The 27,138-nt window shown below is 57.2% G+C and overlaps 1 protein-coding gene across 4 annotated transcripts; it reads right to left on the minus strand.

Moving 5' to 3' along the window:
• Window positions 1-1,755: 1,755 nt before the first annotated feature.
• Window positions 1,756-26,269, minus strand: MMP17 (matrix metallopeptidase 17). 4 transcript variants are annotated; one of them, XR_015144407.1, is made up of 10 exons: window positions 26,004-26,256; window positions 14,018-14,150; window positions 13,078-13,207; window positions 12,115-12,398; window positions 11,167-11,343; window positions 9,557-9,656; window positions 7,227-7,309; window positions 6,977-7,129; window positions 3,736-3,856; window positions 1,756-2,720 (listed from the first exon to the last, which is right to left on the minus strand). XR_015144407.1 is itself a non-coding variant. In XM_086347224.1 (10 exons), the coding sequence occupies exons 1-10, from the start codon at window positions 26,145-26,147 to the stop codon at window positions 2,407-2,409; spliced, it is 1,776 nt and encodes a 591-aa protein (XP_086203350.1). In that variant the 5' UTR covers window positions 26,148-26,269; the 3' UTR covers window positions 1,756-2,406. The 4 variants fall into 4 exon arrangements, 2 of the variants coding, with proteins under 2 accessions (XP_086203350.1, XP_086203349.1); XM_086347224.1 differs by having other exon boundaries at window positions 3,736-3,993; window positions 26,004-26,269; XR_015144408.1 differs by lacking the exon at window positions 11,167-11,343 and having other exon boundaries at window positions 26,004-26,257.
• Window positions 26,270-27,138: the final 869 nt, after the last annotated feature.

Consider the following 27,138-nt stretch of genomic DNA (forward strand, 5'->3'; position numbering starts at 1 on the left):
GGAGTGGGACCGTGTCGGGAGAGGTGCCCTTGCTGAGCAAAGGCAGCCTGTTCCACCCACGAGGGATCTTTAGTCCATCTGGTCTGGTCTGATGGGCAAAGAGCCCTTCCGGGTCCAGAGACCAGATGGCGGACAGATGGATGTGGGATGTGGCCTGGCTTGGCTCAGCCAACACAGGGCCAGGCCTGGAGACTGCCTGCCTGCCTGTGGCATCATGCCTACCCATGTGTCCTGGGATGGCCCTGAGCTGACCTCTGCTACCTGGGCGCAGGTAGGGGAGGAACCGGGTAGCTGCAGGAGCCTGCACTGTTTTCTGAAAATGGGAACATTTCTGCCTCTCCCTAGAGCTGGGGCTGGCAACTTCCCATGACATTGGGAGTGGATCCCAACGCCTTACAGCAGCCTGCAAGCCCCGGACAAAGACTGCCCCTGCCCTCCTGAGCTCCCACTCTCCTCTGGAAAATCTCTGGCCAAAGGATGGAGTGTCTTCTGTTGGAGCATGCCCATCTCACCCCCTAGATGTGTGCACCTACCCTTCCCCCACACCCCAGCCGGACTCTGGACTCTTCTCTCTCATCTCAGCACAACCAACTCCTCCTCCCTTGGTTTCTGCTCATCCCCCTGCTCTGGGAGGCCTTTCTGGAACCCCCTGGAAAGCAGCGGTTCACAAACTTGCCTGTGCTTCACACTTAGAGAATGGGGGTAGGGTAACACATGGCCAGCCCTGCCCCCCAGCCTTCTGATCAGCAGGTAAAGGCAGGCTGGAGAATCTGTGTTTCTGCTGGTTCTAGGTGATTCCTATGCTTCCAGCTGGGCGCCCGGCCTGGAGATACCTGCTCTAAAGCAGTCCCTGCAGGGTCTCTTCAGGCTATCTTACGCCCTGATGCTCACCCCCACCTACTTATCCTCTTCCCGACCAACCCCGTTTTTGCCAGAGGTGTTTGCCTCTCTCTAGTCCCAGGGAAGAGATGTTAGTGATTCGTCTAGACCAGAGGTTCTCAGGCCAAGTGCTCTACGCTGGGGCATCTATGGCTGCTGCAGGGATGGGCAAAGAACATCCTGCTCCCACAGCTATGCACCCCCAGGAAAAGTCACTCCCTGCCAGTGAGAGCAGGCAGGCAGCCAGGGCTTCAGGGAAAGGTCCCCTGCAGGGCGAAGGGTACAGCTCGCACTCTCTGCCTCTCTGGGTGGGACTCGCGGCTGCCATCCTGGATAAGGAGCTATGGGGCAGAGGAGCAACGGGATGGAGCAGAGTCCCTGGATTGGCCAGCCAAGCCACCAACCCACACTTCCTGTTGGGCCACGTCCTGGGGTACACAGGGTGGCATATGGCATCCCAGGTGCCTCACCCAAGAACCTGTCTCGTTCTGCACGTCCCGTACTGACAGCAGTACTTGCACGTGCAAGTAGGCACTAAATCCATCAGGGAGGGCCAGGCCAACGTGCCAGAACCTCAGGTTCTGAGACCTGACCCAGCCTGACCCCTGCCTGCTGGCAGGAGGTGCATGTCCCTGAACCGGGCCTCAACTTTTCCACCTGTGAAATGGGTGTAACAACCTGGGATGGTCATGGAGGAGTCAAGGAGGTACTGGGCAGGAAGGTGTTGGTGACCACTACACAGGCATTTCTGGAGGCCCCTCCCACCCCACTCCAGAGTGCTGGTGGTCTGCGGTCAGGGCTGCAAGAGTCCTTCCAAACCCAGAGGCTGCCCACTCTCCACCCGCCTGGGTGCATCAGGGAGCCAAGTCGGAGCAGTTACCAAGCAGGAAGAGGTCGTGTTTGTTTGAAATGCGTCACAAGACCACCACGGCCCCAGCTTGGGGACGCACCTGTGTGTGGCGAGGCTGCCTTCATCAAGGCAACCAGCAGGCCCACAGGGACCAGGAGAGGAAGCCCCAAGGGTGGGCGGAAGCACCAGGGGCGGCAGTGCGGTCCGGTGATGGGGAGGGGGTGCCCGTGGAACTCCTGGGCTGCCCTTTCCAGGGCCTGGAGAGCCGAGGGCCCCGAGGCCTGATGTAACACCCCCACCCCTGCCCATTCCTGTCAATCCCCGTGAGATATTAATCTTCTGTTAATTTCCGTGAGATGCCGTCACTCACAGGCTGAAAAGACAGCTCCGGCCCCCATCAGGGCCGTGGCGAAGTCTTTCCAGCTCACAGCCCATAGTCAAGGCCAGGCGGGCGCTACCCCCGCATCCACAGCCCGAGGAGCAGCGCCCTCTGCTGGTCTCTGCCAGAGCTAGGGAGGCTGCAGCCGGTGACCTCGGCCCGGGAATAGGGGGCGCCCGTCCCCACCCGCGAGGCGGGGTTCGCTCTGCTGCCGCACTTGCCTAGGGTGCTGGAGGGGCGGGCACCAGTCCTTGCACTTCGTAGCTCCGGGCCCTGGCCAGAAGGCCAGCACCGAATGTCACAGCGTCAGGGCCTTTGCCGATGTCCACAGGAAGCTTAGCAGCCCTGCCAGCAGTGGGCCCACGGCCCGCGGGGCAGGGGCGGCGAGGGAGGTGCAGGAGCAGACTTCGTAGGCGTCCTCCGAGCGACTATGGTCGCGCTGTCCTGGCCGCGCGTGGGCCCCGGCCTCTCCATCCATGCCCTCGGGGTCGGCGGGTAGGTCTCTGCAGACCAGCCAGTCCCGGGCGGTGGACTGCGGGTACCCGGGCGCCACCTCCAGCTCGCCGTCCAGCACCTTCCAGTACTCCTTGCCGCGGAAGAAGTAGGCGGCACCTAGGGGAGAAGAGAGCGGGCACCTGAGCTCCAGCTGCTGCAGCACGCGGGATTCAGGCTAGACAGCCGGAGGACCGGGAGCGGAGAGCTGTGGGGCCAGTAGAGAAGATGCAAAATGTCTTAGGTGAGAGTCAAGAGTCTTTCTCTCAGCTAGCTCATCGGTGGGCATTCAGAACCTTAAGGGGTCTGGGAAAGCTCACGGAGCCGCCTGGAGGCAGGGGCATGAATGAAGTAACCCCCCCCCCCCTTTTTTTTTTCCTTCTTCCCCTACTGGATATTTACTGAGAGCCTAGTAGTATGTGCCAGACTCTTCTAGATGCTGGGGACATTGCTTTGAAAATAGAACACAAGCTGCCGGTGTAGGACTTATGCTGAAGCTGAAACTCCAATACTTTGGCCACCTGATGTGAAGATCTAATTCATTAGAAAAGACCCTGATTCTGGGAAAAGATTGAAGGCAGGAAGGAAAAGGGTACGACAGAGGATGATATGGTTGGATGGCATCACCGGCTCAATGGACATGAGTCTGAGTAAACTCTGGGAGTTGGCGATGGGCAGGGAGGTCTGGCGTGCTGCAGTCCATGGGGTTGCAGAGTCGGACACGACTAAGCGACTGAACTAACTGCCCTTGTAGGAAGGTGGTGTACTTCCTGGTGGTGCAGGCAGGGGGCGCTGCAAGGACGTTTGCGAGAAGGACTGAGGTGGGTGGGGGAGGAGCCGCGTGGGTATGAGGGGAAAAAGTGTTCCAGGAGGAAGCACCGCAGGTGCAAAGGCCTTGGGGTGTGTGCCTGCGTGCTTGCGTGTCTGTGTGGCAGCAAGAGGTGAGGATGCTACGGCTGGAAGAGTGACGGGGGCAAGGAAGGGATGAGGGGAGAGGTGAAAAGCGCCAGAGGAGTAGGCCAGGGGGGTCCTGGGGAGGTCTGTGGCCAAGGAGGCGGGGCAGGCGCACCCCTGCATCCCCACTCCCCAAGTGGGGAGGCTGAGGCTGCCAGGGATTCGCCCTTGCCCGGCTCACCGTCGGACCAGCGCATGGCGTCGTCGAGCGTGCTGGGGACGCCCCTCCACGGGGGGCTCTGGGCCGGGTGGCCGGGGTCCATGCGGCGTGTGTGCTCATCGTAGCGCCAGTACAGCTGGTCCTTAAAGAAATAAGTCTTGTCATTGTGGGCCCAGGAGAAGGCGGCATCGACGCCGCCAGACGGGAGGCCGAAGTCCGAGACAGGCCGCGGGTATCCTTCCTCTACGTTATTGTCCTTAAACACCCAGTATCTGTCTCCTGAGGGGGTGAGAGAAAGAGCCGTGGGCCGGGGCTCGCCCAGCCCTCCAGGCGGGGGCCCCAGCCCTTGCTCCTCCCGCGGGCGGACACCCCAATGTGCGCGCGCCCCTGAGATTCACCGAGCACCTGCTGTGAGCCGGGCTGGGGTCCCACACCTGCAGCAGCCAGAGGATGTGGGGTCTGATAAGGCAGCCACATCACAGATGGGGGTCCCCACCCCCACCCGGAGAAGCCATTTTGGTCTGCGGGGTCTCCTTCAGTTCTGCGGTGAGGTGGGTATGTTCATGGGCAGGAAGGGCACTGGGTCAAGGCCCAACTGGACCTGGTTGGGTGCAGCCTTGTCTGACTACACAGAAGCAGAGAAATCACCAAGAACTTCAAATCTGTTTGTACAACTTTCCAAAAATGGTGTGATTAAGATGCTTGTTGGGTATATCCTGGGCTTTGAGCTCTAGAAACATCCTTAGCTATTCTGCCACAGAAGGGTGGAAATGTGAGAAATACGTTTGAGTAGGTGTTGTCATGTCCCCCTACCCCCACTCAGGTTTAGCAAAAATTAGCCCAGTTATTTAGAAAACAGTTGGAAAAAAAAAAAAAAGCAAAACATAAAAACATCCTTGGCCGGATAAAGGCCTGGAATAAACAGTTCTCTAAAGAAGATAATCAGATGGTCAGTAAGCAGCACAGGAGAAAATGTGCCTCTGACATCACTAATCACCAGGGACATGCACGTCAAAACGTGAGATACCGCCTCGTACTCACTAGCGCGGCCATTATCAACCTCCCCCCTCCACACCTAGAAAATAACAAGAGTAGCTGAGGATGTGGGGAAACTGGGCACTGCTGGTGGGAATGTAAAATGGTGCAGCTGCTGTGGGAAAGCCTGGCAGTTCCTCAAAGAATTAAACATGGAATTAGTACCGGATCCAGTAACCCCACCCCTGGAAAGACACACAAAGGAGCTGAAAGCAGGTTCTCCAAGAGCTGTCTGTACACTCATGGTTGTTCACAATAGCTAAGAGGTGAGAACAACCCAAGTGTCCATCAACAGGTGATAAACAAGACGTGGTCCATCCATACAACGGAACATTCACTGTGTCGTGTACACGCTCGGTCCTGTCCGACTCTGTGACCCCATGGACTGGAGCCCACCAGGCTCCTCTGTCCATGGGATTTCCCAGGCAAGAATACTGGAGTGGGTTGCCATTTCCTCCTTCAGGACAATGTAATTTTACTCAGCCTTAAAAAAAAAGAAGGGCGTTTCTGACACATGCTACAACATGGATGAACCTTGGAGAAATCACCAAGAACTTCAAATCTGTTTGTACAACTTTCCAAAAATGGTGTGATTTTTGGAAACCTTGGAGGACCTTATGCTCAGTGAAATGAGCCGATCACAGAAGGGCAAATCCCGTATGGTTCCACTGTGTGAGGTCCCTAGAGTGATCAAATCCATGGAGACAGAAAGTCAGGTGGTGGGTGCCAGGGGCTGGGAGAGGGAGATGGGGAGATAGTGTTTACGGGGGACAGAGTTTCAGCTAGCTTTGCAAGATGAAGAAGCTGTAGAGATGGATGGTGGTGACAGTTGGACATAGGGTGAATGTATTTAATGCTCCTGAACTGTACATTTAAAAGTGGTTAAGATAGTAAATTTTACATTATGTGTTTTTTTTAACCACAATTAAAAATAATTTCTAAAAAATCCTCTGTCAGAGACTGAAAACCACTGAAGGAAAGGATGGCCCAGCTGCAGAAAGGGCCCCATACAAACAATGAAAAGGGCTGTGAGTTTTTCCTCCAAGTGGGCGCCTGGCGTGGGTGACCTGGACAGGGCAGCCTGACCTGCTGCAGCTGACTCTGCCAGGCAAATGCACAGGCCCCAAGCGCCCACACTGTCTTACGTTTCAGGACAGAGCTATGGTTTCTCATGGGGACCTCCTGAGTTTTAAATGCTGAGAAATAATCCAAATTATTTAGAAGATGCCAGGCAGGTCCCACCACCATGACTGTAGCTTGCCTTAGGCATCCAGGTTGGGAGACAGTGATTCCACTGTTGGGGGTGGTGGTGGCGCCAGGGTGGGTGTGAAGCAGGTGAACTCGGGCCCCATTCAAGGGAGGCCAGGCTGAAGAGGCTTGATCAGGGCAGCAGGATGCCTTCACTCTGGGGAGCTACAGATCCCCAAAACACACCTGTATGTGCGCACAGCCATGCATATGAGATGGAGGAAGGCTCAGAGCCCTGAAGTGCCCACAGAATTGGCAGGGTTTGGTCTCCTGCTGCAGGCAGGCACCCTGCCTTTGCCCCTCAAAGACAGCATGCTCCCCAGGAACAGAAACTGTGCCTCCCCAGCCCAGCCCAAGAGAGGGGGTGTTAGAAGGTGAAGTGATGCCGCTCCTCCAGTGGACCTGTCACCCTAAACTGAGACTAGGGAGCTGGGCCTGGGCCAGGGAGGTCCTCAGTTTCCTCTCTGCACTTAGAATAAATCTAGCCTGACACCCATGGCTCCTCGGGTGTTACCCTGACCTGCATCGCCTCCCCTGAATCTTCATCCTTCACTCTGCTCCAGCCTCACCACTCTCTTCTAAGGTCTTTCAATCAGCAAGACTGTTTCTGCCTCAGGGCTTTTGCACTGGCAGTTCCCTCTGCCTGGAATGCTGTTCCCTCAGGTCTTCTGAAATTAACTTCCTTATTGCTTGTGGGCGCTTACTGTGTCCCCCCACTCCCCAGAATGAGGGCAGGGATATATCTGTGTTTCGCTCACTGCATGCCTGCAGTGCCTACCTCAGTGCAGGGCACACAGCAGGTGCTCAATAAATACAAATTGGCTGAGTGCACAAAATAATGAGCTGCTCTCTGCCCTGAGCTCTAGATCCACAGGACCAGTGCTCCTGGGCAGATGCAAGCTTGGGGGTCCTAGAGAGTGAGGGCTGCGGTCCCCCGGTCAGCGATGCCTGGCAGGCACCCGGGTAGGGGCCCGCCCACCTTTGAAGAAGACGATCTTGTGGTCACTGGTGCGCTCGTACACGGCGTCCACGCTGTCCAGGTGCAGCGGCAGGCCCCGCCAGAAACGGTGCACCTGTGCCGGCTGCAGCGACACCAGGTGGCGGTCCCGGGTCAGCCGCCAGAAGTACTTGCCTGGGGGACACAGGGGGTGGGGCTGCAGGTGGCCGGTCTGGGGCCCAGGGTGGACCCGGTCTTCCGTCCACCGGCCGCTGGACCCCACGAGGGTTACCTTTAAAGAAGAAGGCCTCGCCGCGGATCTGGGCCACCGCGTCAAAGTGGGCGCTGCATCTGTGGGGCATGTCCTTCCTGGGCCTGGGGGCAGAGAGAGAGGGCAGGGCAGGGCAGGGAGGCAGCCCCACTCTGAGCTGAGCCGCCCTGGGGAGCTAGGCTGCACAAGGCCACCAGGATGAGCCTCTTCCAAGGACCCCCTCATCCCGCATCACCGCCTGCAGGCTCACCGACTGCAGTAGTTTAGTCAAGAGAGAAAAGTGGGTGTAAACAAGTCTTATTCTGGCCCTTCAGGTGGCGAAGATGGATCACTGGGTGAGAGCGTCAGGGAGCACAGCAGGCACCTTCAATGCTGCCAGAGAAGCATCGGGAAGCAGCCGGGCGCTTTCTATGGAAACGCTGAGCATACTTGCTGGGTCCTCCAATTCTGAGTCTGCAGCTCAGCCCACTGACAGCACTCACAGCAACATCATTTGTGAGGATAAAAGATCAGGAACTTAAAAAACAGGGCAGGGCAGGGGACTTCTCTGGCAGTCCAGTGGTTAGGAATCTGTGCTTCCTAACTGCAAGGGCTCCGGGTTCAATCTGTGGCTGGGGAACTAAGATCCCACACGCCGTGCAGTGTGGCCAAGAAAATAAAAAAATAAAAAATAAAACAGGCACATGCACACCATCATGCGGCTCAAGCTCAGAGAATCAGGTGTCTTCACAGACACAGAGGCCTCCATGGGCCCTGGGGCCAGAGGCGTGGTGCAGACCAGCACTCGAGCGTCCCACTGGGTTCACATGTGTATGTCTACATGCTTAACTTTCTTAGACGCGTGTAGAATCTCTCTGGAAGGACACGCACATCCACAATTACGTGTCCTGGGGAGAGGGCTTGTCCATCAGCGGTGAGGACTAACTTTTCACCGCGGGTACTTTTTGTGCCTCTGGAGCCGTGTACACTGACAAGTGCTACTTATTCAATAAGTAAGTGCAATGAAGAACAATAACAACACAAGATAAAGCAACAGCTGTTGATCTCAGTGGAAATTCACCACGGACAGCTGAGTGAGAAAAGCATAAAAACATTCCACTCTTAGAAAACCAAAACGAACCACGGAAGCCTAAATACATATTCTGTTTGTGTGTTTCGTGTGAGCGTGAAGTGGGCAGAGAGGCTGTGAGGGTGGAGGTGGGGGGTGGATGAGGATGGCCCCTGCAGATTCGGTGGCATTTGTTCCATCGGGGTGGGGTTGGGGTGGGGGTGAGCGTAGGTGGGCTCTGGCTGCTGCTTTTACTACTGAGCGAGACGAATCCGAGGCTGGGCCTTAAGACAGGCAGCTGTCGCCTGGCCTCTGGCACTGCCAACCCTCCAGACGCTCCCTTGGGACACCCACTGTAGGAGTCCAGGCTCCAGCACAGGCCACAGAGGAGTGCCCAGCTGAGTCAGCCCAGCCCAGGCACCAGACCACAGTCAAGATGCCCCCAGAGGATTCTAGTCCCCAGTAGATGCTCCCAACACTGTGGAGCTAACCAGCACCCTGTGCCCTGTCCAAATTCCTGACCCACAGAATCCATGAGCCTACCGACATGGTGGTGGTTTGATGCCACAAGGCAGGGCTGTTTGTTACACAGCCATAGATGACTGTGACAAAGGGGGAGAGGGAATCGTGGGTTTGAAAGTAATGCCTCTGCACAGTTCTGGGCTGGGCGGCTAGTTGTCCCTTCTGTTAGGGGAGGCACACTGACTGAAACCGCCCACCCGGGCCAGGCACCACAGTAACCATGTGTGTGAGTTAGTTTATGATAGGAGGTCCCGGTAAGGAACATGGAACTAATGAGCCACCACCAACTGGAAGAGTTTGGAAAAGGTCAGAAGGTGACACCACGTGTCCTACCACCTCCCAAGACCCTTCTCACTGCGTCCATTACGGCTGAGCAATGCACGCGCCACCAGCAAGGCCTCTGAGTCAGAATGATTGCCCAAAGACAACCTGGAAACTAACCCCGTGACCATAAAACCCGAGACTGGGAGCCACACGGCAGAGGAATTCTCCTGGGTCCCCTGGCCCTTCTGTTCTCTGCCCAGGCTCCCCTTCCCAATAAAGTCTCTTGCTTTGCCAGCATGTGTGTCTCCTCAGACAGTTCATTTCCAGGTGTTAGACACGAGCCCACTTTTGGGCTCTGGAAGGGGTCCCCCTTCCTGTAACACTTCCAGTTCTGTCCATAAGAAAAGAAACCATTTCTCAGAGTTCAGCAGGCCCAGATGACCCTGGAGCTCAGGACTCTAAGCCACTGCTGGGAGTGGTGCTGGCTGCAGAGTGGAGACAGGGGCCCATGGCTTACGGGGTGCTGGATCGATTGTCAGGGGGCTCTGGCAGGAGGGGTGGCTCCTCAGACTCTGGGGTGTCCGGCTGAGCCGTGGGGGACACCGACTCCCGCACGCCTGTGGAGACAAGGAGGTTGCATTGAACCTGGCATGCCCGCCTCCCTGTAGACCCCACCACCCTTTCTGGAGCTGCCAGGATGGAATCGAGGCCACCGGGTGGGCAGGCACTGCGCCTGCACTGAGTCAGGAACTGGAGTGTGGTGGTGAGCAGGACAGGGGAGATGCCCACCCCCCAACCCAAGCCTGAGCATCGAGATGCATGAGCAGAAGGCATGGGTGCCTTGATGACTTAAAACAAGTGTTTCAGAAAACAAGTATTAAACAAAATGCACATGAATGTGCATAGCAACATTATTCATCATGGCCAAAAGGTGGAAACAACCCCAATGTCCATCAGCAGAAGAATGGATAAATAAAATTATTCAGCCGTAAAAAGGAGGGAATTACTGATGCACGCTATGACGGGGATGACCCTTGAAAACACATGCTGAGTGAAAGCAGCCAGACACAAAAGGCCACTCATTGCAGGATTCCATTTATGTGAACTGTCCAGAGAGGCAAATCCATGGAGACAGAAAGGAGCTGAGTATTTGCCAGGGGCTGGGCAGAGACTGCTAATGGGGGGGCAGGAGGGGGGTGGGAGGATGAAAAAGTTCTAGAGGTGGATAGAAATGATGCTTGAACAACACTGTTAATGTGCCAAATGTCACTGAATAGTTTGCTCTAGAGTGGTAAAAATGGTAAATTTTACTACAGTTAGGGAGGGAGGTTCAAGAGGGAGGGGACAGAGGTGCACCTATGGCTAATTCATGTTGACGTATGGCAGAAATGAAACCAGTATCGCAAAGCAATTATCCTGCAATTAAAAAATAAATAAATTCAAGGAAAAAAAGTCCACAGACGTCAAAGGCAGCAGTGAAGCAGGGCAGGGGCCTGGGTGGAGGGGAGGGGCTGCAACGGGGCATAAAGCGAGGCTGACCATCCCCACCCAGGTGAGAGGCTCCGCCCCAGGCTTTAAGGGAACTGCTCTGGCCGCTGTGGTGGGGTGAGGGGCCCAGTGTGAAGACGGGGAGGTGGGGGAGGGCCCATCACTGCCCCACCCAGGCTCCTGTCAGCTCCCAGGACGGGCTTCCTTCTGCCACATTTCCTGAGGTGACCCCTGGCTCTGGGCCAGTCCTGGCTTAGCTCTCCCATCTCTAAGTAGGGGTGCAGTATGGACTCCACAGCTTGTAAAGACTGGATGACTTAGTACATGTAAGTGCTTTGCGGGGGCCCTGGGTCACTGTCAATGTCAGCTGTCACAACCTGAAACCCCCTGGGGGTTGAACGTGGGATCTTGCCCGGGGGGGTCTGAGACAAGCTCTGTGAAAAGCCCCTGGTGACAGAATCACCTGTTTATTCATTCCACACATACTGAGGGGCAGCCAGTATGTGCAGGTCCTGGATGCTGGGCACATAGCGAAGATAGAACCAGCCCTCCTCCGTGGGGTTCCGGGCTCTGGGGGTCCCCAGCATTGCTGTCCCCATCCCCCGGTGACCCATGCTGGCTCTTGGGGGGAGGGCTCACCGTACAGCTGCCAGACGCGCACCCTGTCCTCATAGGGGAGCCCGTAGCGCAGTGGGTCACCCACTGGGCCCTGGTAGTACGGCTGCATGATGGAGCGCGTGGCTGCCACGTGGCTCAGCCCGATGGCGTGGCCAAACTCGTGGACAGCCACCGCAAACAGGTCCATGCCGTGGGCATCTGGGGACACAGGAGCCAGTGAGTCAGGGGAGGGGCTTCCAGCTCCTGCTGGGCCACCAGGACGGGACTTGTGGGGTGGGATGTGATGGGCCCGCCAGGATGGTTGTGGAGAAGGCCCCAGTCCTGGACAGAGGGGTTCTGTGGAGTCACTCAGGTTCTTAGGAGGCTCGATGGGATCTTCAGGGGCGTCTCAGGCCCTGACGTCTCTTGGTCTCTCCACCCAACGTGTGCCACTCATAGCTTCCATAGGATCCCAGCTGGTTCCTCCAGCTGGTATGGGCTCCTCAGCCTGACATAGAGACCACCCTCTCAAGGGTCCCTACCTCCCCTGTCTGTAGTCATGCCCTGTGCCACTTGGCTCTGATCCTCCTCCCACCTTGAACCTGGGGGCCTGCAACTTCTTTGGCCAGTGGGACTTAGCAGAAGTGGTGATGTGCCCAGGCCTGCCAAGGCCTTGCAAGTTCCCACTCCATCTTGGAAGTGGAGACCAGGATGAGGACAAGCTGGGCTCACAGAGTCACATCCCAGCCAGGGCTGGCCAGGCAGGCTGCCCGTGCCAGAGACGGCTGGTGAGATCAGCCTGGACGAGGACCACAGCACTGTCCTCCTGAGTTGGACAGGTGCCCACGGCTTTAGGCTGGGGGCGGGGCCTGGCTCGGGGGAGGCCATGCGGTTTCCAGTGCTGGGGCACTGGTGTGACTCCCTACACCATCATGGGTCAATTGGGGGTCGGAGGGTGATGCAGGGTCTCTGGGTCTGCCCTGGACACACCTGAGGAGCGGAATGTCCAAGCCTCATCGTCGTCGAAGTGGGTGTCCCCTGCGGTGTGGTGGTCGCCCGGGAAGAAGGCGTGGGCCACCGTGCCGCCTGGGCCGTCGAAGGGGTAGCGGTCGTTGTGGTCGGCCGTGGAGAAGTCGATCTGGATGTCAGCGGCGCTGCCAGCCACCTCGTGGAAGTTCAGGGGTGTGATGTCGCTCCAGACTTTGAGTGCGTAGTGCATGAGCGCCCGCACTGTGTCGCGGCCCAGGGGCGAATCCCGCGGGAACGTGCGGACCCTGGGGTGGGCGGGGTCAGAGCCCGGGGTCAGGCCGCAGGGACAGGCCCAGCGCCCCCGCCCAGGCTGCAGTGCACTCCTGGGAACATTCTGCCTCGAGTGGGGCACCGGGGACCTGATTTGGAAATGGGATTTGCAGATGTCATCAGGGCAAGGATGGAGATGAGGTCATCCAGGATTAGGGTGGCCCGGTGGCTCAGACGGTAAAGAATCTGCCTGCAATATGGGAGACCTGGGTTCAATCCCTGGATTAGGAAGAACTCCTGGAGAAGGGCATGGCAACCCACTCCAGTATTCTTGCCTGGAGAATCCCATGGACAGAGGAGCCTGGTGAGCTACAGTCCGTGGGGTTGCAAAGAGTCGGACACGACTGAGTGACTAACACCTTCACTTTCTGTATCCAGTGAGTGTCCTTATAAGGGACAAAAGGGGACACAGACATCAAAGGAGGCTGTGTGGAGACGGAAGCAGGGATTGGAGCCATGGACCCAGAGCTGCCTGCAGCATGTGGATAGAGGCCAGGCCGGACTCTCCCTCATAGCCCCTCCAAGGGACCACCCTGCCACCCCTGGATCTCAGGCTTCTGATCTCCAGAAGCAAGAGGACAAAATCCTGTCTCTTCAGCCTTGGTTTGCAAGTGTTCATTTTGGCTGCCCAGACCCCAGGAAAGCCCTGCCCACCTCCATGACAGGTTCCTCTTGTTCCACTTGGTCAGGGCTGGAGCCTGGCGTCTCCTTCGAGCCAGGGCCACGGCCGGGAGGTCAGGGAGGGAACATCGAGGGGTTTTCATCAGCGCCAGGGTGGCCTCATCTGCGGGGTGGGCGGGCAGGCAGAGGTCAGGAGTCTGGCCCCATGCACACTCACCCCCAAGCGGGCATTCCCAGCAGCTCCCTGAGAACGGGCTCCAAGCCCCAGTCCGGTCCCCTTAGCTCCCTGCCCAAGGTCTGGGGGGACGAGGCCTGGGTCTCCAGCTGCATCAGGCCCCACTGCCAGGAGTGTGTCCACAGACAGGGTGGGGGCTGCCCAAGCATTTACTAATGTATGGCAGGGGCCCCAAGCAATCAGAGGGGGCACAACCCCAACTGGGACCATTGCCAAGGCTTCCTGACTCTCACAGGACACACAGCCCAATGGCTCTGTGTGTGACACATGTGTCTGGGGATAGACATGTTTTGATCAGCCAGCCCTACTGAGAGTCTTTACAAAATTGGAATTTGTTGTCAAAATGTAAAAAGTGGAGCATTGCACACACATCCCAGATTTATGGTTTCCCTTGGAAAGTGGGGAGTTTTGACAGCACAGGGCTGCCCCCCATCCCTGATGGGGCAAGGCTTAATTGGGCCTGGGTGGCCAGAACTGACTCCCACACCTGGTCTGCCTGGCCCATGGCATAGAGTTTGAGATCCGCTATAAGTGTGGAAATGGGGTCTGGGCACAGCTGGCACACTCACCCACTGCCATGCGCACACTGGGGATGATGATGGGGAGGGGAGGGGGATGATGGAGGACCCCCAGGCAGCAAGAATCCTCCCCCCTGTCCCAGGACAGCAAGGTAGGCTGCAGGGGTACTTGGGAGAAGCCAGGTTGGCACCCATCTCCCATTGAACCCCGAGGACTGACCTAGGACGCCAGTAGCCTCCAGGCCTCCGAACTGCTGCATGGCCACGATGGCCTTGGACAGCTCCTCTGGTGTCTGCAGCTGTCCCGTTTCGGGGTCTGCTGGGGGTAGGTAGCCAAACCTGCTCAGCCACTCCTGCGGGCAGAGAGCAGAGTGAGGGGTGGGAGATGGGGATTCAGCCACCTGAAGAGCCATGGCCTGGGGCCCCATTGCTGTAAGGGGCAGGCCTTTCCCAGCTCAGCTCACACTCTAGCCCCTGCCCACTAGCCCACAGGGTCTCTCTTGCTTTTTCCTTAAATTTCTTTACAGAAGGCTGCAGAAGTGTCTTGATAAACTTGATGCCCCTTAGATGGGATGGGCTTCAGCAGTGCCCAACCTGTACAACTGTTCATGGCAGCCTGCCCCACCTCCCTCCTCCTGAGACAGCAAAATGCCCAAGGGACACTTACAAAATTGAAATTTTTAAAAGGTTATTTAACATCATGAGTGCCAAATTCAGGCTTTGAGCTGGCAGTGAGGCAGCGGTTCAGGACCTAAGCTCTGAAACCCACACTGAGAAGGGCAATGGGCTCAGAAACCAGTTTTAAGAATCTGGTCATGTGCTGTGGATGCACAGAAGTTAAGGGCCAGGCTGCCTGGGTTCAAATCCTACCTAGCCCCCTCCTCACTGTGCAACTGAGGCAAGTCAGTGCTCTCTCTAGGCTGTTTCCTCACCTGTGGAAGTAAGGATGAGTTAGAACGTGGAAACCCTTAGGTCAGCACCTGACACAGGCACCCTCCACGTAAAGGACGTGTGGTGCTGGTTGTCAGGGGACACTCCGCAAAGTGCCCCGGGGGGAACCCCTGAGCCAAGCAGGAAGCAGGAACAGGGGCAACCCTTTATGCCACGGACACACATAGAACCCCCTTCCCTGGCCCAGTCACCTTTACCATCTGGGGGGACAGGGAGGCACTGATGCCATCCATGGGGACCCCCTGGGGGGCTGCTGTTTCTTCAAAGGCAAATGGTGCAGGTGCCCACTTCCTAAGCTGGGTGACAACCCCTTGAAAAGCACTCAGCCACGTGGACGCAGTGCCAGGGGGCAGGCTCACCAGCCAGTCTGGGGAAGACCCATGTGTGGCTGGAAGGCAGGGTTCTGGCGATTCTCTGAGCTCCACTCCCTTCCAGACCAGGCTTTAAGAGAGGTACTGACTCTCAGGTCTCCTTTTTCTTTTTCTGCTCTATTCATTTACACCACCTACAGGGCCTCCAGGAAGCTGGTGAGTACACAGCTCCTGCCTATCGACTCCTTGCCTCGGGGATTTATGCCCCCCCCACCTCCAAGGGCCCGGCAGGTGCTTAGTGGGAGGGGGTCCAAACTCTGGGAATGCCTAGGAGCCTCAACTGACCAGGAATGTCCTCAATTATTTGCATATAATTTGCATACACCTGCAGAGAACCAGCCGGATTCCCCCCTCACTCCCCACCCCTGCTTTCTAGGAAACACTGAGTCCTTGCTGGGGTTCTCTCTGTTCCTTGACTTCCTCCCTAACTTCTGGGGGCCTCCAAGAATGTGCCCAACTGGGGGACACAGGAGGCCCCTCTCAGGTCTGGGAGCCCCTATTAGGTTGTCGGGCAGGACAGTGAACAGCAACCACAGGCTGCTCCCAGTGGACACACCCGAGTGACATCCTGTGCTCAGACGAGTAGGCGGAAAGGCTCAATCTCCACTCTGGGCTCTGCCCTCTGTGGTGCTGGTGCCTCCGCACCCCCGAGGACCGTCTTTTGGGAGGACCTCCCTTCACTTTACTTCAAACACATTAAAATGCAACCCAGGGGCTTTCCTGCCAACGCAGCAGACTCGGGTTTTATCCCTGATCTGGGAGGATCCCACATGCTGTGGAGCAATGAAGCCTGTGTGCCACAACTACTGAGCCCGCATGGCACAAGCACCGAGGCCCATGCACCCCAGAGCCCCAGCTCTGCAGCAAGAGATGGCACCGCGATGAGAAGCCCATGCACGGCAACTAGAGAGAAGCCCCTGCTCAACGTTCCTAGAGGAAAGCTCGCACAGCAACGAAGACCTAGCACAGCCAAAAATAAATAAATAAATAATAAAATTATTTAAAAAATGCATCCCATCATTTATCAACAAGATTTACTGAGCGAGTCTCATGGCTAATCACTGGGCCCTGGAAACGCCCAAGAGAGCATTTCATGTTTCAGATGTGTATTTTTATTCACATAACTAAACAACAGAAAATAACACAACACTGTAAATCAACTATGGGCATGTGTGCATGCTAAGTTGCTTCAGTTGTGTCCAACTCTGTGCGACCCTATGGACTGTGGCCTCGCCAGGCTCCTCCATCTATGGGATTCTCTAGGCAAGAATACTGGAGTGGGTTGCCATGCCCTCCTCGAGGAGATCTTCCCAACCCAGGGATCGAACCTGCCTCTCTTACATCTCCTGTATTGGCAGCCAGGTTCTTTACCACTAGTACCATCTGGGAAGCCCAAATCAACTATACTCCAATAAAAATAATAAAAAAAGACAGATGTGTATTTGTGGCTACACATTTTTGGGGACAATTTTTTTTAAGATATTTAAAAATCTTGATTTTGCCATTTTCCTTCTCAAAGTCAGAAAACACACACACATTTTGCAGCTCTTTGTTAACACTGCAGGCCTGAGCTAAAGAGCTGGGGGCCATTCAGCACCGCGAGGCTGCCTCCTCCAGGAAGTCCTCCAGAGTTTCCTTAGATAGTACATGATGCTAGGTGAGGATGCTGGCCCCATTTCCCCTACCAGGTAATGATTTATTCAGGTGGGAGCTTTTCCCCACCCAGGCCAGTTGCTTTGGGCAGGCTGGGGCTGAGACACCCTGGGAGGACCACCCACCTCCCAACTGTTACACTATACGTTGGGATAACAGCTGGGTGTCTGACCCAAGCAGCCCCCTGCTCCCAGCCCTCCCAGGGCTCCATGAGGGTTACAAAGGAGTGGCTTCCTCTGGTCTTGCGAGCCTTGCTGGGAGGCCATGCACATTTTTGGACTTTAGGCCTCAAGAGTACTTCAGGTGGTTTGGAAATATTTGAGAACGTTGCAAAGCAGGAGGTTTTAGCTGGGGGTCTGAGTGGCCGGGCTCTGTGCCCACTTGCAGACCAAGGGCAGGACTGGGGCACGTGCTGCCCTTGGACAGGCACTGCTCTGGCCGTGATCAGCAGCTGCTGGTACCTGCCCAGACTCCGGAGCACTGCCATTTGTGGCCCCTGCTGGCTGCAAGAGCATGAGAGCATGCTGATGGGATCGGGGGCGCTGGTGGGAGGGAGGGGTCCCCACCCTTCCCCTCCCCCTGCCCACAGGCTTGGGCTCAGCTGGCCCACCTGCCCCCAGTGCGGCCACTCCCCCATCACAAAGGCTGTCCCCTCTCTTCACACCCTCACCTCACCTCACCTCACCTCCTCCCCTTGGCCCGCACAGAGCTGGCGGGCTTCTGCATTAATTCCTGGACTAGCTGGAATAGGCGGAGAAGGCAATGGCACCCCACTCCAGTACTCTTGCCTGGAAAATCCCATGGGCAGAGGAGCCTGTAGGCTGCAGTCCATGGGGTCGAGAAGAGTCAGACACGACTGAGCGACTTCACTTTCACTTTTCACTTTCATGCACTGGAGAAGGAAATGGCAACCCACTCCAGTGTTCTTGCCTGGAGAATCCCAGGGACGGGGGAGCCTGGTGGGCTGCCGTCTATGGGGTCGCACAGAGTCGGACATGACTGAAGTGACTTAGCAGCAGCAGCAGCTGGAATGGGGGCTGGGAACAACTCTCAGCTCAAGGGGGTTGGCGGGTGGTGGGGGCCATTGGAGGGGGTGGGGGGCATTGGGGGTGAAATCCTCAGGAGATGTGTGACAACAAGGCAAACCTCTGGTGGGTTTAGGGGGAGGCTGCTGGTCCTGAAGAGCCCATGGGGACCCCAGCTCAGCCCTGAGCCATCCTGTTCTCCCCTGTTCAGTGGAGACACGTGTCCACACAAGAAGCCCCCATCGCTGCTGGAAAGGAACAGCTCTGGAGCCCAGGGAGGGAGGGGATGTCTAAAAACTCCTTTCTCTGTCTCTCTCCCTCTCAACTTGCCAGCTCATCCCAATCTTCAGGGGAGACAAAAATTCCCGAATGGCTGGGGTTTAATTTTTTTTTCCTGGTAGTTAGTACAGGCTGGAACATCAGAGGGGAAACAGGCTGAGAACTTAACCTCAGAGCTGAGGTCCCTGCACAGGGCAAAGGCTGCCAAACGCCCTGCCTAGGCCTCCCCTGGAGCCACTGCAGCCCCTCTTCCTGCCCCTTCCACGGTAGTGCCCGTGGAACATCAGCCCCTGGGGTGGGGGCCCAGACCTCCTGTCCACCCAGCTGTCTCCAGTCCCGCCCTTTGCCCCCTAATACCTACAGAGCCTGTGGGTCGCCTGGGCCAGCCCCTTCCTGCGCTCACCCACTTGTCCTCCCTCTGTCACCACGGCGACCGTGTCTCCAGGGCAACCAGGCTGTGTGGGCAGAGGGTGAACTTTCCAGAAGGCCAAGAGGAGGGGGGAGGGGTGGGAGGGGGAGCCCCAAACTTGCAGGGGCCGCTTCATCATGGGTAATCCCTAACAGCCAAGGACGTGCTCTCTTCCTCCTCCCTGCCAGGGCCCCTGTGAGCTGAGCCATTACTGCAGATGGGGAAACTGAGGCCCAGAGATGTCAGTGCTCTACTCAAGGCACTGGCAGGGGGTGGGGTGTTGGCCCCTCCTACAAACCAGACGAAGTCACCTACCATGCTTCACATGGCTTTCCCAACCCCCTAGCCCCCGCCTGCTTGGTTTTATTTTTCTCTGTATTGTTTATCACTAACGATGTTTTAACACACACACCACAAAACTCCCTCCTGACCTCATCAGAGTCACAGGCAAGTGGGCCATCGCCCCCACAAAGAGGCCTCGTGTTTATGTCCTGACAGTCCCTCCGCCCAGCGGGTCAGCCTTCAACCCATGGCCCTAGCGCTAGCTCCCGGGGAACTCGGTAAACCAACCTGCCATGGATGGCTGGAATGGAGGGTGAGGGAAGGCCTTGCTGTAATGTGTGTGGATGGTGCCAGTAAACAAGAGGCGCTTACTTTGTGCAGTGCCTCCTTAGGTCCTCCCCCAGCCCTGGCCTGGCCACTGTTGCCCCATTTTCAGGTGGGGAAATGGAGGTGCAGAAGGGTTTGCCCTGTGTGACGGCAGTGGGACCAGGATGGGAGTGAAGCGAGCTGACCCCAGGACACCCGTCCATGGGCTGTGAGGGGCCTGGGGCCAGTGGGGACCATGGGGCCAGACGGCTGAACTGTCCGGCACCCACTTCATGCTCTGTCACTGACTGGAGTCCGCCAGCCTCATGGGGGTATGCAGAGTGGGTGTCATTGGTCTCAGGGCACCGACGAGGAAACAGAGGCCAGGGCAGTGCAGACACCGCCACAGCATCAGGGACAATGGAGGTGGGCGGGCAGCGGCTTCAGAGCACCCACCCCCAGACCCAAATAATAACAGACCCTCAGCACCCACTGAGTGCTGCCACCTCTGACCTTCACCCACTCATCTGCCACCCACACACCGCCCACCTAGATGCAGCTGCGGAAATGGCCCTTGGTCACATGGTGTGGCTCTGGCTTGAGTCTGTGTGTGACCCCCTTGGATGTCCAGCCGATAAAGACCCAGAGAGAAAGGACCTGGGGGCCCCCCAGCAGGGTGAGAATTCCTCCGGGGGCTGCTTATGGTTGGGATGATCCCTCATCCCAGCATCTTCCCCATGGGGATGCTCCCAGGCCCCCATCGGACAGTCCATCCATCCATTGGACACCCTCATTGAGGGCTCCCTGTGCCAGATGTTGGGGGGATGGCGAAGACCTGGGGAGATCCCACCCTGCCGTCCACCCAGGAGGGACAGTCTCGTAGGAAAGACCAACACTAAACATGTGAAAAATAGGTGTCACGGTGATAACTATGATAAGTGATCCTAATGAGCAATGATTATTGAGTTATGTTCACAGCAGCTGTAGGGGGAAACTGTGAGGACATGGGTGTGCGGTCCGTGGGGGTCAATTCACGTTTGGCACACAGCAGGTGCTCAATAAATAAAGAACTGCTGCAATGATCTTATCAGGTCAGATCAGTCTCTCAGTCGTGTCCAACTCTTTGCGACCCCATGAATCGCAGCACGCCAGGCCTCCCTGTCCATCACCAACTCCTGGAGTTCACTGAGACTCACGTCCATTGAGTCAGTGATGCCATCCAGCCATCTCATCCTCTGTCGTCCCCTTCTCCTCCCGCCCCCAATCCCTCCCAGCATCAGAGTCTTTTCCAATGAGTCAACTCTTCGTATGAGGTGGCCAAAGTACTGAAGTTTCAGCTTCAGCATCATTCTTTCCAAAGAAATCCCAGGGCTGATCTCCTTCAGAATGGACTGGTTGGATTTCCTTGCAGTCCAAGGGACTCTCAAGAGTCTTCTCCAACACCACAGTTCAAAAGCATCAATTCTTCGGCACTCAGCCTTCTTCACAGTCCAACTCACACATCCATACATGACCACAGGAAAAACCATAGCCTTGACTAGGCGAACCTTTGTTGGCAAAGTAATGTCTCTGCTTTTGAATATGCTATCTAGGTTGGTCATAACTTTCCTTCCAAGGAGTAAGCGTCTTTTAATTTCATGGCTGCAGTCACCATCTGTAGTGATTTTGGAGCCCAGAAAAATAAAGTCTGACACTGTTTCCACTGTTTCCCCATCTATTTCCCATGAAGTGGTGGGACCGGATGCCATGATCTTCGTTTTCTGAATGTTGAGCTTTAAGCCAACTTTTTCACTCTCCACTTTCACTTTCATCAAGAGGCTTTTTAGTTCCTCTTCACTTTCTGCCATAAGGGTGGTGTCATCTGCATATCTGAGGTTATTGATATTTCTCCCGGCAATCTTGATTCCAGCTTGTGCTTCTTCCAGCCCAGCATTTCTCATGATGTACTCTGCATATAAGTTAAATAAACAGGGTGACAATATACAGCCTTGACGAACGAACTCCTTTTCCTATTTGGAACCAGTCTATTGTTCCATGTCCAGTTCTAACTGTTGCTTCCTGACCTGTATACAAATTTCTCAAGAGGCAGATCAGGTGGTCTGGTATTCCCATCTCTTTCAGAATTTTCCACAGTTTCTTGTGATCCACACAGTCAAAGACTTTGGCATAGTCAATAAAGCAGAAATAGATGTTTTTCTGGAACTCTCTTGCTTTTTCTATGATCCAGCGGATGTTGGCAATTTGATCTCTGGTTCCTCTGCCTTTTCTAAAACCAGCTTGAACATCAGGAAGTTCACGGTTCACATATTGCTGAAGCCTGGCTTGGAGAATTTTGAGCATTACTTTACTAGTGTGTGAGATGAGTGCAATTGTGTGGTAGTTTGAGCATTCTTTGGCATTGCCTTTCTTTGGGATTGGAATAGGGGCTATTATTATGCCCATTTTACAGATGAGGAAACTGAGGGGCAGAGAGGTCAGGACACTTGCTCACAGTCACACAGCACAGGACAGAGCTGGGAAGGGAACCCAGGCTCCTGGGCTTCAGGGCCTATTTCCAGGCACCCTGTGCTAATAGAAGTAAGACAGCGTGGAGGGGCTCCTTAAACGGGTGATTGGTGGGGTGGCGTTGGGCAGAGCCCTGAAAGGTGAGGAGCTGGCTAGGTGATGAGCCGAGATAAAAATTCACGGCAGTGGGAACAGCCAGTGCAAAGGCCCCGTGGTTGGAACCAGTGTGGGAAGTTCAGGAAACAGAAAGGAGCTGGTGGGACTGGGGTACAGAGAGAAGAGAGGGTGGAGAAGTGGACGAGTAGGCCAGGTAAGGAGCGGAAGTGAGGTTGGCATCCTGCCCAGACCACAGTCCTTCCCTCATGAAAGCAGTATGGTGTCTGGAAGGGACCCAGAGGGCTGTGAGCTAGTGTGTGACAGATGTGTCTGTCACCCTTCACGTGCACAGCACAGACTCTGCACCTGGAGTGTGTCACTGGAAGCTCTGAGCCACCGTTAACCAAGAGGCAAAAACCACGTGGTGCACTCAGAGCACCCTCGGAAACCCTCAGGAAGGCACTGCGTTGGCGAGCACCCTGGTGAGCCCCTAACTGCTCCCCAGCCTTCCCCCCATTTCCACACTCCCCTTCAGTGTGTGAAGGCAGTTTACTTCCCACAAGATGCTGTTGTGAGCGATTCAGGGGCATCGGTCAGGTAATATCCCAACTGTTCTGTTCTCATGGCCCCATTTTACAGATAAGGAGACTGAGGCCCAGCATAGATTTCCCCCCAGACTGGTAGGCAGCAGCCTGAGACCCTCGCCCAGAGGCTAGTTCCAGAGCTCTTGAAAGAGCAATGACATTTCCTCAGTGGCCAGGCTGGTCACCGGCCTGTTTAGTCAGAGTCCACACTCCCAGGGCTCAGACCACAGGCGTCCAGCGTGGTTGTGCCCACACCACATGGGCCCCTATGAAAGTGCCACAAAGACTTCTCAGTCATTCAGATGCCCAGGGCAATGAGTGTCCGGGAAATGAACTCACTTGTTGACAACATGCCTGCAGGGTGGGAATGGTGAGGGGGGGTCGGGGAGGGGACCAGCTGGGTCCTAAGACCTTCACATTTAAATTCAAGCTCTGGAGGGGTGGGCGGGAGACCTGGGAGCTGAGGCTCTCTCCCTGCAGCTCAGGGAGACTGCCCTTGTCCCCTTGGGTTGGGTTCCCTGACTGCACCGAGAGAAATATTCCTGGCTCCAAACCAGGTCTGAGGCAGATTCTGAGCAAGTGCCCACAGGCTTGCCTGGGTGCTGGTACTGAGAAGCAGGGACCCAGAGGCCACTGGCTGAGGCCAGGGTGATGGTGTCACCCCCTCCGCACCCCTGCAGGGGGACAGGTGCTCACAGGTGTTCCAGCCCCTGCCCAGCCCCTGGGCCACTGGGGGAGGGCCCTGCTGATTCTTGGCCACCCTTACATGTTCTCAGACACAAACCATAGTCAGAACCAAAAGAACTGCTGACACGTGTGGTGTGAGGCACGAGAGCTCATAGACTTTGTTGCTGAGATAGAAACCCGAGAACAAACTTTAGAGGTGTGTGCTCAGTTGCTAAGTCATGTCTGACTCTGCAACCCCATGGACTGTAGCCTGCCAGGCTCCTCCTCTGTCCATGAGATTTTCCACGCAAGGATACTGGAACGGGTTGTCATTTCCTTCTTCAGGGGATCTTCCCAACCCAGGAATCAAAACCGCGTCTCCTGCATTGGCAGTCAGATTCTTTACCACTGAGCCACCAGGGAAGCCCAAACTTTAGAGGACTGGTCGGCAAATCTGTCAACTCGTGACATGTTCCGTGCATGCTTGTCATCAGGCTCCCGCAGGGCTGAGCCCCTCACATACTCACGCTGCAGTAACTGAGCGTTCTGGCCGCTCCTGACTATGGTGAAATATTAGGAACAGCCGGCACGTCTGGGCCGGGGTCTGGCTAACAGATGTCAGTCACATCCATGTAGTGAAATGCGATGGGTGGACAGAAAGAACCAGGCAGATAAATGTGTTCCAATACCGACCGTTACCCAAGACAGACTGGGAAGTGAAAACAGCAGGGCACACAGCAGTGGACAGCAGGTTGTCATCCATAGAAATAAGGGGCTGAGGCCCCATGCCCTTCTATGCGCCCAGACAACCTCTGGAAGAATGCTTAGGAAATGAGGGAGACGATCGCCCCTGTGGACCCTTCTATATGGCCTGAATATTTTGCCGTGGATATTACTTACTCAGAAATAAAATAATGAAAACGGGCCCAGAAGGACTTGCGGCTCAGCCGACAACCCCAGGAGGGCATGGGGCTCTTTTGTCCCGCTCCACCGCGGCCTGAAACCCTGCTGTTGGGCCCGCGCAGCGGGCCTCAATCCGGTGCTTTGTTTTCCTCTGATGCTCCGGCGGTGGCTGGGCCAGGGAGCCCCTCCCGGGGGCAGCCAGCGCTTGAGAGACCCGCTGGGCACGGCTCTGTCTGGCAGAAGCTGGGTCACACTTACAAAGGGGCCCTTCTCCTCACTGGCAGCCCTAGACCTGAATATCCAGAGTCAGTGGGCCCCCGGGGGCGGTCTGTAGAGGGTGGGTAGAAAGGAGTTCCCCCCTCCTCCTTGCAAATCCCTGCTGGTCTTCCTGCACCTCTGGGTCTGATGCACTGAGGTGTCATTCCCCAGAAGACCACCAGAGACCGCCCTCTGCTCGCAAATTGGGGGCAGGATGCAGGAAGGTTTCTCCCACACCAGCCTGGAAGAGACCTGGCCTTCCCCTGGTGGGGGTCTCTCCCGGGAGGGGCAGCAACCTCTGCTCTTTATCAGATGGGTCGGATGCCAAGGCCCTGCAGTCTCTGGGGCTCCAGACTGAGGGGCCACATTCCCTGCCTAGTGCCTCCCACAGGGTGTGGGGCCGGGGGACCTCCTGGTGCCGGGGAAGCCAGAGGAGCAGACAGAGGAGGAGGCATGGAGGTGCAAACCGGGAGGAATGTACCTGACCCGCTCCCTCTGGGTGGGCATCGAGAAACTTCACAACAGCACTGGGTCTGATAAATGAACTCGACTGGGCCAGGAGCTCCATGTCCTGATAGTGGGGGCCTGATCCCCAGTAACCCTCAAAGCTGGAAGGTGAGAGCCTGGTTCTACTGCCACCCAGCCCAGACCTAGAGGTTTGATGCCCTCAGAGCCTGCACCCCAAGAGGGGATTCAGGACACCCCAAGCCCCAGAGCAAAGGGGTAAAGGCACCTGAATTTCAGAGCAGTTTGGCTGGGAGTAAGAGGCTCTGGGGTCACGGACTGTGGCTGTGCCCTCCCAGATGGCTGCAGGGGGGCTGGGGCAGCTGGGTGGGAGTGGCCAGAGACTGTTCCTCACCCAGAACCTGTGGCCAAGTCCTGCCAACCAGGGCTGTGGATGCCCCCCAAATGCTTGCACTGGCCTGAAATCCACCTAGAGCTTGAGAATGCTAATAGCCTGGGAGAGGAGCCCTGCCAGCACCCTTCTAAGAGACTGCCGAGGGCCAGGTGCAGAGGCAGGGAGCCCAAGTGAGGGCAACTGCAGGGCGGAAGCCTCAGAAGGAATCTGCTTAATCCATCGGCCCCCATGTGCCCACGCCCGGCCTCCCCGGGCTTGGGGGTGGAGACCCATAAAGTGTGATCTAAATCTTCCAAGTCCCAAGGAGGAGGCTCCAAGCCTGGCGGACTGAACGGGGGAGGGGATGTGGGACGAGGCAACTGCGCAGCCCCTCGGTATGGTTTCCAATCCAGTGGGACACAGCTGATACTGGGTGGGGGGAAGCGCAGGATAAGGTGGTGGGGCTACATCCGAGCCTGCGAATTGGAGGGGGGCACCTCATCAGGTCCAGGACGGTGACAAGGGTGGCAAGGCAAGGCTGGCCGTCCTGGGGGTAGAAGGGAACAGGAAATAGGGCTAAGATCCATGCCTAGTGGAGGGTTGGGGGGTCGGTTCCCTTGTTCCTCAACATCCTCAACGGAGCAAACTCGAAACCACCAGCTTTGCGGGGCGCCCACACTCCGCAGCTCCGTCCTTTTCTCCGTTGTGGGTGCGCACCTCCCACCCCCGCCACTCCCACTGGGAACGCACGCGGGACGCCCAGCTCTGGGCGGCTGCGACTGCTGTCCCATCCGCCTCAGGGGCCTCTTTGGGGCTGCACGTAGTCGGGAACAGGGCTCCGGCCAGGTAAGCCGCCAACCTCCGCGGGTTCCTGCGACTGCGGCGGGCTCCCAGCGCACGCAGCCTAGGAGGGATCCAGCGCGCCTCTCCCAGATCCGCGTTAGACACTCAGCCTACGACCCAGCCTCAGCTTTCCCGCCCAGGAAATGGGTCCAGGGCGTCCGGGTTCCCGTAGGCGCCAAGGCGCCCTGATAGGGTCTCCCCGGGCCGCGGGAGCCCGCCTCCCGGCCGCACACTCACCACTCCTAGGCTGAGGTCCTCCGTGTGGGGCGCGGGCGCGGCGCAGCCCCCACCGGCGGCCAGCGCGAGCAGCAGCAGCGGCAGCGGCGGGACCCCGGCCCGGGGAAACGGCGGGCCGGGTCCCCGGGCGGCGCGGCGCCGCATCGCGCTCAAAGGGCGGGCGGCGCAGCGGTGGCAGTCCCCCGCGCCCGTGCGCCCAGCGCCCGCGCCCGCGCCCGGCTCCCGGCTCCCGGCTCCGGGCTCCCGGCTCCCGGCCCGACTGATCCCAGCGCCGCCTCTCAGCGGCGGGGCGGGACATGCTAATATATGCTAATGACCGCCGCCGGCGCTCGCCCCCGCCTCTCCTTAAAGGGTCCGCGTCCCGCTCCAGCCAGAGTCCCGCGCCCCCCAGAGGATGCTGCTCAGATTTCACACACGCCCCGGCCCGGCGAATCTACACGGGGACCTTGGCTGCGGCCGCCCGAAGGAAGGCACTTCTCAAGTGTCCTCGGACGGCCCAGAGAGAGGCGGAGGCCTGCGGGCGGGAGCACAGAGTCAGGAGCTAGGGGCCGCCTCCCGGAGGACGGACCCCTCCTCTGCCTTCAGACCGCGCGAACGCGGACCTCGAGCTGAGCACGGATTCGCGGTCACTGGTGGGGACCCGGAGTGGCAGCCGCAGCGCGCCCGGCGGACGCTTGGGGGAGCCTTTGCACCGTGGTAGAAAGATGGTGGGGGCTGGGTGGGCGTGAGCGGTGGGGGTCTGGTGAGGGGCGAGGTGCGAGAGTGGGAGGGGTCGACGTAGAGGTGGGCACCGGGAGGGGGTCGGGGGGTGGAGCCGGGCTGCGCTGAGGCCGGGGGCCGGGGGATCTTGGGAGGGGCTGGGATGAGAGAATAAGACGCTGGGGCGGTGGGACCGACTCTGGTGGGCTCTGGGCGCTACTGGGGGGCAGCGAAGACCAGGGGTCTGCGCCTATTGTGGATGTGGGGAGGGCAATGTTAATAGCTGACGTCTGTTGGGAGGTTAGTGTGTGCGGTGCACTAGTTAAGCGCCTACCGTATATACCCGTTTACTTCTCACATCTTTCGAGATAGAAACTATTATTCCATTTATCAAATGAGGAAACTGAGGCCTCAGAGGAATAAACTAACTTGTGGG

The sequence above is a fragment of the Bos grunniens genome, chromosome 17 (genome assembly GCF_055505025.1).
Source record: "Bos grunniens cultivar Pamir isolate PY7600 chromosome 17, Bosgru_T2T1.0, whole genome shotgun sequence".
In the NCBI taxonomy this organism is placed as follows: domain Eukaryota; kingdom Metazoa; phylum Chordata; class Mammalia; order Artiodactyla; family Bovidae; genus Bos; species Bos grunniens.